Source organism: Pecten maximus, chromosome 3 (assembly GCF_902652985.1).
Source record: "Pecten maximus chromosome 3, xPecMax1.1, whole genome shotgun sequence".
Lineage (NCBI taxonomy): Eukaryota > Metazoa > Mollusca > Bivalvia > Pectinida > Pectinidae > Pecten > Pecten maximus.
This window is the reverse complement of record NC_047017.1, coordinates 10384084-10396530: the sequence shown is the minus strand read 5'-3', so window position 1 is coordinate 10396530 and position 12447 is coordinate 10384084. Positions and strand designations below refer to the sequence as shown.

Genomic DNA, 12447 nt, shown 5'->3' with positions numbered 1-12447 from the left:
TACTGACGGCGCCACGCCAGAGATATATAGGTCTCTGGCCACGCCAATTAAAATAACGTTACATAAGCTCATCGTTCAAATTTCATTTTGATGAGGTGAACTATCTAAAAATTATTTGTTTATTGAAATTGTTTGCAAACCGTTTTGACCAGTGTCATCAGTATGATTTCAATTTCAATTTCACATTTCCCTATTTTTGAGGGGGTGTGGCCGCGTATGGTGGACACGCCCACTTCACATTAGCCCGCCAGCTTGTACACGCGCGCGTACGTCGACTGGTATAGGTGGCGCTTTGTAATAAACATCCGTTTCCAGACGAAACGAATACCGCGGGATGCACCAGGCCGTACGATAACTTGACAGGTATGTGGACATTGTCAGGAGAAAAATTACTGATCATTCTTTTTAATCAGATGCATTTAGGAATACTATTCAACATTTTAACCGCGAACTTTTGGTTAAATCGGAGAAAAAGCAAAAATTATGCATGATTACCAACGATAATTTATTGCCGTACCGGTTACAGTAGGTCTACTGTAGCATGTTTACAAATGTAGACTTATACTTTCGCTTTGGTCTGCCAGATTTTTAGATGTAGACACCCCACTTAAGATTGTCGCCATCAACAGAAAAGTGATCATCGCTTTCACATTCGTATCAGATATTCATACATGAAAATATTTGGGTTTTACCTTTTTTACCTGTATATTTCTACTTAACTATTACATGTCGTGTCATGTCGGGAGTCAACAAGTTCTAACTTACCGCTAAGTCTAATATACCACTGAAAGGGATAGTTCACAAAAAACAATGTTAGTATGGCGATCGACAGTTTGTCCAAAAGTTCACACGTGTGATTTGGTTGATTGTTGTATGATTGACACCATGCAGTTATATATATTGATTACCTATTGGCTTTGGTAATCCTGACTATAATTATGTATAATGATAAGCAGGGGGTCACATTAGATATATTGTATACTGTAATACAACAGGTTTAACCTACAGGTAGACAAGCAGTGTAAGGTGTACTATTAATGATACCTTAATTTCCTATGGTTCCAAAATCAGACCAATATGAAAGTGAAATTTTTTTTTTGCTAATAAAGTTTTTTCATAACATTTTTGATTAATTTTATAGTATATATATAGCATATGTCCTTAATTTCTGAAATAAAGGCTTCACACCAATCTGGATATCAACAATCCATGTATGTAAATTTGTTCATGTAATTAGAATATTTACAGTTAAATAATCCCCATTCACAACATAAGCAGTAAGTACATCTGGAAGAAGTTACATTACCATAGTTATGCTCAAATAAACCCCCTCTCCCAGTATAAACATTTAGTACTGTATGTATCCTCAAATAAATCCCCTCTCCCAGTATAAACATTTAGTACTGTATGCATCCTCAAATAAATCCCCTCTCCCAGTATAAACATTTAGTACTGTATGTATCCTCAAATAAACCCCCTCTCCCAGTATAAACATTTAGTACTGTATGTATCCTCAAATAAACACCCTCTCCCAGTATAAACATTTAGTACTGTATGTATCCTCAAATAAACCCCCTCTCCCAGTATAAACATTTAGTACTGTATGTATCCTCAAATAAACACCCTCTCCCAGTATAAACATTTAGTACTGTATGTATCCTCAAATAAACCCCCTCTCCCAGTATAAACATTTAGTACTGTATGTATCCTCAAATAAACCCCCTCTCCCAGTATAAACATTTAGTACTGTATGTATCCTCAAATAAACCCCCTCTCCCAGTATAAACATTTAGTACTGTATGTATCCTCAAATAAACACCCTCTCCCAGTATAAACATTTAGTACTGTATGTATCCTCAAATAAATCCCCTCTCCCAGTATAAACATTTAGTACTGTATGTATCCTCAAATACCCCCCCCCCTCCCCTTATATAAAAGTTTGATATCAATATCAGAGTTTGAATCAATTTTAACTTATAAGTTATATTTTAGCATTGATGATTCTGCAAAAATGAAGAAGATGGCTTATTTGTGGACAGGGGCTTGTTTATGGATAAATACAACATTTTAAAATCAAATATCACTTTAAAAATGTATTCGCATGATCAGTAACCAGGCATTTCAACAGAACTGAACTTTAACTAGAATTTGTTGTCTTTGTCGCCCAAATATAAAATAATTTTTAAAGTGCCAAACCACTTTTGTGGACACATATTTGTTAATGTTGAAATGAATTTCACGCAGTATATGAGATGGGCATAGACAAATGGATTTCTGTATAAATTTGCCCAAAATTAATTTACTAGCCCTGGGCAAGCAGGTGAGTCGTGGTAGGCTGGTTTCAGGAGGTGAACATAAAAAGCACAACTATAAATTTGAGGAATATTTTTTGTTGAAGGTTACAATTGCCCTTGCATACGTAATAGCTGAATTTAACATGTACTCTATTGGACAGTTAACTGGCATGTATGTATAGGTAACAGGTACTGGTAATTGGTTGGGGTATTGTTACGTCCCATATGAAGTTCAAAGTGATACTGCCTACATTCTCAACCAATGAAGGTTAGTCACATGACAGTGATCAGTAGAACAAGATAGTCTTGTGCTCACAATTTGGTATTTTTTTATAATGATTTTCCTGACCGTTATTATATATATGTGCTCCTTTTATGAACTGTCTCCTGACAAGTTTGGTTGGCACATTAAAATTGCTGCTGATGTCCTCAACATAAATTTTATAAAACTCAAAATCCATATTAACTTAGGTTGAACAGTCGTATTTTTAATCTTTTTGAATCTCTTTTTTTTTGTCAAGTCTTTGAAGGTTTTCAGTGAAAGCAGTAGCAGGGGTGTACATACTTGACAAACATTTCCTGGTTATTTACCAGATATTTATGTGGGTGCAGGGATAACTACTTGTGTATGGCTTACAGTTCTAGTTGACATTTAGAAAGTTTTTATCTGGAAGCTTTACAGAGCTAATACACAACAACTTGGCCCATTGAGTGGGTACTAATGATATTTGTTTAAGTCCTTGACAAAGCTGAATACTGACTGGCACCCCTTGAATGACTTCACACAAACCATGCACAGGTAATACCTACAATGTATTGAGGACACTAGTATGTTTATTATCTTAAGATAAATATCCAACTTTGGAATTTGGAATGATATCTATAGCTTTTTTATCAGCAAAGAAAAATTATCATGACAAATTAATTTCTTTTATACTTTACCCAAAAGCTGCATAATTCGGTTAAGTGGTTTGAAAAAACCAAGTATTGGAAAATGAAATTTGGCATACTATAAGATGAATGCATATCTTAAAATAATATGAAAAGACTATAGTGTGCTGGCCATGAAATTATTATGATATTCATGTACGTCTGTAAACATGTCTAGCAATTTTACTGCTGCAATTAGAGAAAATTAGTGTTTGATCAATCGTGAATAGAATATATTTTTTTGAAAAATACAGTTAACAACAAACAATATTCATGTCTGGTGTATTTTCAAAACAGATTTTGTGTCTGGTAAGACTTCCTTCTCAGCCTTTAAGTTTGACACAGACTCACAGAGGTGGTATTTCTTGTACTGCTATAATAAAAGTATCATCTGCAGACAAAATAAACACATTTTTAAGGATACATTATTCAGTGAATGATTTCTGAACCAAACATTGTGAAACATTGAGTTATATATTGTATCACCAGCAGAATAATAGATAGTGATGCTGATAGCCATTGTGTGGTGATGCTGACACACGGCCATTGTAGTGATGCTGCCGGGCAGATACATGTGTATAAACTTGTATGGGATGAAAAGTACTTTTCCTTGGTCTCAGTCTATACTAGTCTTGTTGGAGTGACTTGGATTTCCATGTTTTTAAAACAATAACCTTGTATAAGAATGACACCTTTGTAGGAGAACTAATCTTATACGGCAGTGATGAATCCATTAGGCCTGTATGGAATTATACCCCACAGAGATTCAGGATATATAAACACCCTCTGTCTCGTCCTATAGGTTCCTCTTCTACTCCAGACAACAGTTTCATCAATATACACTAATTTCAAGAAATTCCTGAATTTAAGATTTTATGTAGGAGACTTGAGATTTTTTATTTAAATCCAATAATACTTTCCTATAATATAACTGCGGCTAGGTTCCTTGTCGTTCCCTATCTCCTGCCATATTTCCTCCTCGTTAATCATATGGTATCACCCCCTCCCCTGTACACTTGACCACAGTGATGTTAATACTAATTAAGTTTGGCCAGTGAGGTGATGGAATGATTAGGTTACACTGTGTAACCAGTCAGTTCACACTGATAATAGACATACTGTCAAATTGTCTGACACCAGGGGGTGCTCCCTTCTCATCTGTTTCTGATTTACATGTTACAAGTTATGTCTGCTGTGAAATAAATACACATGTGCTTGTGATAAGGACTTGTTCACTAGAGAAAACACTAATTGATTAAGACCTTTGATGACTGATCATGCTGTATAATCAGAACATCCAGACTTTTGTAAATCTAGGTTTTGTTATGATATCGTGAACATCTTATTTACAAATCTAATTGACGAAGATTTTCCAACAAACATGGTCCTGGCTTTTAAATTCATTGGCTGTGACAATTTTGTTGGTTTGACCCCTTCAGATTAAGGGGCGTGTCCCTGCTGTAAGCATTTGTCAGATGACTGTTTAGGCCTATGGGCCTCTTGTTATGATTTCCTGAACATCTAATTTACAAATTTATGTAATTGACAGAGATTGTCCAACAAACATGGTCCTGGCTTTTAAATTCTTTGTTGATTATTTACATATCATGTACACCATATTTAGCGACCCTCCCTCTTTATTGAAAGATTTTAATCTATAAATAAGGACCTGTCCCCAGAACTCCATTCCAGACTAGTTAAGGATAATTTATAACCATCATCTCTGGTCTGTTACACAATGTAGTAACCTCGTCTAATGACGTCTATGCCCAGTTACAACATATATTTTGCATTCAAAAGTATATCTACTATTTTCGTTTTCATACACGGCACAATTGATCTCTCTTCCTGTGTGCTGCCTAAAATCACATTGAAAATCAGTAAATTTCCTGTAAAATGTTGGTAACCGTGACAACCATCTTTCCATCAGAATCAGCCAGGGATTTGTGGGAAGTGATGTAATGCACTTATATTTAGAAAATGAAAGTACTCTGCTGTCGTGTGTGACAGATGTGGTGACAGTGTTGGAATCAACGAACTTTAATCATAAATCGTGACTTTTAAACAATAGAAAGTAAGGAATATCATCAATAACCGTGAGTAACATTTCCTACCACAAGGATACATGAGGATACATTATGTATGTGTCTATCAAGTTATCTTCTTATCTTTACAAGGCTGTTAACTTTATCATGCTAATTCCTAATTAGTGTTCCTCGTTTTAAGCACCTGGGGCACTGATAATGGTGAATACTTTTGATTAAAATGCTGACTGTGATATAGGATATGTTACTTGTTATATATACATTTCCTATACATTGATGTTGATGTTAATGATAAATATATATAAAACATTTCTGTACTTATTAGCTCAGGAAACAAAACCACAGTCCTTAAAACATGTTAGGTCATTACAACTTAGCACATCCACCCAATACTTAAGGCGTCAAATTTAGCCCACCATCATCAGATCGTAGGCGGTTATCCACCCAATACTTAATGTGTTAAAGTAGCTCACCATCCTCAGATCGTAGGTAGTTCAAATCGTGCTTCATCCTGGCTGTCGCCCTTATGTTGTTGGTTCATTTTATAAAGCTATATTGGTATAGAAGTACTTGAGGAATCTTTCTCAAAATTTCTTATTGAGGTTTCTCTGGATCCCTAGTTACATTGAGACTGGTGGGAATAACTTATTGCTATTTCTGATAGTTCTGTTTCGTAAATCTTCTTAAAAATTGAAGGGAGTGTTAAATATAAGTCCTGGCTGTATATTCAAGATGAAGGGGAATGCCATTGTATTAATAGAACAAGACCCATCTCTTTGGTAACTGCTTTTGAAAGAGAAAAAAAAACCAGGTCTAGAAATAGCTGCATTGAGTTAGTTTTGTCAGCACTGTTGACCTCTTCCTCATGCTTGGAGGGCGATGCTGTTGAGAGTTATTTCAGCGCTGTTGACCTCTTCCTCATGCTTGGAGGGCGATGTTGTGGAGAGTTATTTCAGCACTGTTGACCTCTTCCTCATGCTTGGAGGGCGATGCTGTTGAGTTTTTTCAGCATTGTTGACCTCTTCCTCGTGCTTGGAGGGCGATGTTGTTGAGAGTTATTTCAGCACTGTTGACCTCTTCCTCATGCTTGGAGGGCGATGCTGTTGAGTTATTTCAGCATTGTTGACCTCTTCCTCGTGCTTGGAGGGCGATGTTGTTGAGAGGATTGTCTAGGTCCAGCAGGAGGTTTTGGGCATTTTCATAGCCTCTGTTACATTAGGGTCCTACAATCATCAGAGGTGGGTTATTCGAATCACCCTCCTTCTGTGGTCTGCCCGTGGTCTGTCGGTAAACAATCATTGTTATCACTATTTCTTGAAAAGTACAGGAGGGATATTTCTCAAAAACCTGTAGGTTTCCCTTGGTCCCTAGTTGTGCCCATGGAATTTTGAGACTGATTGGGAAAACAAAATGGATGACAAGCAGCCATCTTTGATTTTGACACTTAAAATTTGTTGTTGATTCCTTTCAGAAAGTTCTTAGAGCTTACATATGCAGGTTCCCAATGCTATCAAATGATCTAGAGATATAGATGGAGAGGGAAAAGAAGGGAAAAGTAGAGAAAAAATCAGTATTTCATATGACAGATATAGATCATTCTATGGTGGGCACCAAGATCCCTCTGGGATATTTTGTAAATGAATTGAAGTTTTTAGAAATTTCATTGGTTGGACAAAATAGGTGTGCCAACTTTTAAAATCATTTGAAAGTCTGTGGAACACTACTAAGAATGTCTTGGAGAACAGCCAATTTATTGTAATGACTCTGCTGTTCATTTCAGCTATTTAAGTAAGCAGACTTAAGTGTAAAAATACCACTCCAAGCATACAGTTTCATTGATATCTATAATATAAGTAAGGTGTGTGCTCCTTCAGCACTAAATTGACAAACGTCATCATACCTATGAGATCTGGGTGCCTTCACAGCTCGTCCAATCAGGCCAATAACGCGAAAGTGAAACTCATTGTAAGTTTGACCTCTAGGCAGGTCAATATTTTGTTACCCAAATTTAGATATTTTTCTTTATCATTTTCATGTGACATTTGATCCAGCAGACATGTTTGAATTTCTCTTTAAATTTTGCCGGTAACACAGCACCTAGTGTTGGTAATATAGTGTAATGACATGTTTGGACGTGCTCTTCACCTGACGGTCTTAGTAAACTATGTCTGTTGATAGTGGTATATTGTTATTGGTGTGCCACTGACTTTAACCATTCAGGGTATTTAGACTGACCGGTCTGCCAATTTACTTACAACACTGAGGAGAGAGTATTAATGTGTATTTGGGACTTATATCCAGCAGAAAGAGTTATTCCACGGATGTGTCGTTCATTGTATATCGGCTGCCAATCAGGTATATATGTGCTATAGGCTATATTGGAAGTATCGCCATATACAGTCTGTAATGTATGTGTGTATATTTGAAATTTACTGTTCGTTTGGAGTCAGGGGTGCCTTCTGTATGTTTGAGAGCTTTTTTAATGCGACTGGTAGGCTTTGGTAAATTTCACACTAAATACATTCAAATGTTCATGGTTTGTGGAGAAATAGATAAGGAAAGTTTAACATCAATGATGGGTGTTCTATTTTGTTATTCCAATATTTTGAACAGTTTGAAAAGATATGTTAATGGTAACAGTTGTGATATTACGTGTAGATGGCAAGACAACATCTTACATTTCTAGGTAAAAGTTAGCACATGTACATATGTACAGATAAGGTTCAGGTGGGTTTTAAATTAAAGTAAATTGAAACACTCAAATGATATGCCATACTTTGACTTTTTAAAATTTGAATCTTCCCACATAATCATGCATGCATCACTGGTATTTAAATATCCAATCATTTCAGATAAAAAATGTACAAATATGTATTTGTACAGGTGCAATTCATTAGGGTTTTATTTACCTGCATTACGTAATGACAATTTGGTAACTTCCTTAAGTACAGGTATGAACTAACACTTAGATCTACCTGAAATGCATATTATACAAAACCTTGATATTTCCCAAGATGTTACATCCAAAAGTGACCTCTCAAAGAACATAAAAAATACAGTCACTTTAGACAACATGTCGTATTACACAGTTTGTGTAAGAGATATACATCTGGGACATCATTTTATAGGATCACATCAGGCTGTCTGTGTTGAAATTGTTGACATACATAAATTTTAATGAAAAGAAGTTCTTAATCACTTGCAAATCTTGCAACTGATTAAAATAGTTTTGCCCGCTGGTTATCAGAACCCAGCGGAGTGTACATTTATATTTTACCTGTGACGAGCAGGTAGGTGGGGACCTGTTCTGTAGGATGTTTGCAGGTGTGTACAGGTATTTTGATGAGTTAACTTTTAAATGAATACATCAAAGATGGCCACAGACAGGTATGTAACACATATGTACATGTATATAGTTGTCATTGTTAGGTTTTCTGACAACAATAGCTAACGGCTCATCTCCTTTATCCTCTTATGGCGATAACCAATGTTGTTAAATCGTAGCTAGCCCGGTCCATTCTGTCTGATGAATATATGTTTAGTTTTCTACTGTTATCAGTATATTTATCCTCAATGGGTCTGTATTTGAGGGTTTTCTGCACTTTGATTATATATGGAGAAACAATTCCTATTCTTTACTGAACATAACAATAGGTAGGGCTGTACAGGTGGGTTGTACCTGGTTCATAGGTTTGTACGTCCCAGGTAAAAATACCAAACACAACCTCAAACACTGCTGCATGTGTACATACCATTTCTTACCTTCAATGTGTCATTACGTGTATTTGATTATTCACAAATACGTATAATGTAATTGATTGTGGGTTTAAATTTTATTTAGCTACCAGGAATACTTGATGCAGGTGGAATGTCTGTGCACGTAACAGGATGTAATGTGTGAAGTTCTAACCGAGTGTGAATAAATTGATTTAATGCAACATAGATTATGATCTACATCCCTGAATATGTACACATTATTATGTAATTATAGACTACCCTGTATAATGTAATTATAGACTACCCAGTATAATGTAATTATAGATTACCCAGAATAATGTTATTATACACTACCAAGTATAATGTAATTATAGACTACCCAGTATAATGTAATGATAGACTACCCAGTATAATGTAATTATAGACTACCCAGTATAATGTAATTATACACTACCCAGTATAATGTAATTATAGACTACCCAGTATAATGTAATTATAGACTACCCTGTATAATGTAATTATACACTACCCAGTTTAATGTAATTATAGACTACCCAGTATAATGTAATTATACACTACCCAATATCATGTAATTATAGACTACCCAGTATAATGTAATTATAGACTACCCAGTATAATGTAATTATAGACTACCCAATATCATGTAATTATAGACTACCCAGTATAATGTAATTATAGACTACCCAGTATAATGTAATTATAGACTACCCTGTATAATGTAATTATAGACTACCCAGTATAATGTAATTATAGACTACCCAGTATAATGTAATTTTAGGCTACATATGTACAGTATAATGTAGTTTTAGATTATCAAGTACACTGTGGAAAGAAACCAATTAGATTGTGATACATTAAGATCCATATGATGCAGAAAAAGATTTGTTTTTGCAGCCTATATATTCATGAGATGAACAGAAAAAATCTCATTGCTATTAAAATGAGATTTTAAATGATGTTGACATTCTGTTTGTTTCAGATCCACGGTTACAATGTAGAATCAGCCTAGGACCGATGCCATGTTGAAGAACAGAGCGGAGTTGCAGTGTTTATAACACTCTAATCGACCTGTGTATATCACAATGGCAGATAGAAGGAACTCCGGGTCACTGTCTTCCATAGGGGGTATGTCCCCGCGGGACAGTTCTGGCCCGACAACACCTAGGGGCGGCATTGGGGGCAAGGGCATACAGATGCAGATACAGCAATTAGCAAGTAAGTCTTTTAAACATCGGCTAACATGTCTCTACCTGGCCTGAAAGATCATGAGGTTGGAGGAGGGCGGTTGGGGCAAATGGGTCTTTTAAACATTAGATGACATATTTGTACCTCGCCTGAAGGACTTTGACCTTGAGGTTGGGGTATGGGGGTTGGGGTATGGGGTTAGGGCATATGTCTTTAAACATCAGGTAACATTGGGAAACAGGTAACTACTGTTAATGGAAGGACATATGAGTTTGTACAGGTTCCTTTTTTACCATAATGAGATACATCGTTGATCAGTATCAAAAGATGGTAATTTGACTGTATCCACTTAACGTCTCATATATAGGGTACATAGACCTGAGATTTGTCAGGGAATGTCAATGGATGTACAAATGGTGGGGTTCACTCTGCAGGAGCCGACAGGCTGACTAAAAAGAGGATAATCAACGAATTCTCAGGTTGATATCTGTGATAAAGATTTAGTAGAAAGGGTCCTATTCAATGCTTTTGGACTTTGAACTCAGCATGGCTGTTTTTCCTTTAGATAGGATAGTCTAAAAAAATAAAGGTATATTCCTCTAAATCCGGCCATGATCCTGGGGAATGTCAAACAGCTTCTGTGAATTTTAAATTTGTTGGCTGTTTCTGGTGCTATTGACAGGTATTGGTAGGGTACTAACACAGGTGTGTGGACTGCCATAAAGGCTTGTTGACATGTAAGGAATAGTTGTGTATACTTTTATTGCTGGTGTATAGATTTACTACCTACCTAGTCTATCTCTGCCTGCACAAATATTGGAACGCTGAAGTCATACTTATGTTAGCTATATTTGATACTTATAAATACCCTCAATGTATTTCAGGAAATGAATTTGATATTGATAGAAGGTGAAAAATGTTGTGAATTTTAAATTATAAATTTCACATCATGAGTTAAGTATGAAGTCTATGCATGCTTTGTTTGATCCTTAGAGTCCCTGAAGGAAAGGTCTCCCAGATTGTAGATATATTATTTCGCTCGCGTCAAAATGACTTTCCTTGTCATTCATATCCATGCCTCTCACCAGGAGACATGTCTGTCTGTTATTGTGTCGATTGTCAATCATGGATTTCACCAGATTTAACTGGAAGCAGATTCAAAATGAATATTTGGTCCGTATGATGCTGGGATGAAGAACTATTATATTTGTCCCCTTAGATCATACCATACACAGAAACTTTGGCTCAAAATAGGGTGTGGGCTTAAATTTTGACTCAGAGTAGGAGTTGGCTTAAACTTTGACTCAAAGTAGGGATTGGCTAAAACTCAGACCCCAGGTAGGGGATAGTCTTAAACCTAGAGTCAAGGTAGGGGATAGGCTTAAACTCAGACTCAAGGTAGGGGAAATGCATAAACTCAGAGTCAAGGTAGGAATTGACTTAAACTCAGACTCAAGGTAGGGGAGAGGCTTAAACTCAGACTCAAGGTAGGGGAAATGTTTAAACTCAGAGTCAAGGTAGGAATTGACTTAAACTCAGACTCAAGGTAGGGGATAGGCTTAAACTTAGACTAAAGGTAGGAATTGACTTAAACTCAGAGTCAAGGTAGGATTTGACTTAAACTCAGACTGAAGGTAGGGATAGGCTTAAACTTAAACTCAAGGTAGGGGATACGTTTAAACTCAGGCTCAAGGTAGGGGATGTGCTTAAACTTAGACTCAAGGTAGGGGATAGGCTTAAACTTACACTCAAGGTAGGAGATACGTTTAAACTCAGGCTCAAGATAGGAGAAATGCTTAAACTTAGACTCAAGATAGGGGAAATGTTTAAACTCAGAGTCAAGGTAGGAATTGACTTAAACTCAGACTCAGGGTAGGGGATAGGCTTAAACTTAGACTCAAGGTAGGGGATAGGCTTAAACTCAGACTCAAGGTAGGGGATAAGCTTAAACTTTGACTCAAGTGTAGGGGATAGGCTTAAACTTTGACTCAAGGTAGGGGAAATGCTTAAACTCAGACTCAAGGTAGAGGCTGGGCTTAAACTTAGACTCAAGGTATGGGTTGGACTTAAACTTTGACTCAAGGTAGGGGATAGGCTTAAACTTAGACTCAAGGTAGGGGATAGGCTTAAACTTAGACTCAAGGTAGGGGATAGGCTTAAACTTAGACTCAAGGTAGGGGATAGGCTTAAACTTAGACTCAAGGTAGGGGATAGGCTTAAACTTAGACTCAAGGTAGGAGATAGGCTTAAACTTT

General features: G+C 36.4%; 1 protein-coding gene across 1 annotated transcript in view; it reads left to right on the top strand.

Annotated features, from left to right (window-relative positions):
* The first annotated feature begins 321 nt into the window (after window positions 1-321).
* Window positions 322-12447, top strand: part of LOC117323159 (spectrin beta chain, erythrocytic-like) — a 52912-nt gene continuing 40786 nt past the window's right edge. Inside the window, exons 1-2 of the mRNA XM_033878198.1 lie at window positions 322-363; window positions 9987-10222. Coding sequence (XP_033734089.1) covers window positions 10090-10222 — 133 coding nt within the window. The 5' untranslated portion in view covers window positions 322-363; window positions 9987-10089. The remainder of the gene's footprint in view (window positions 364-9986; window positions 10223-12447) is intronic.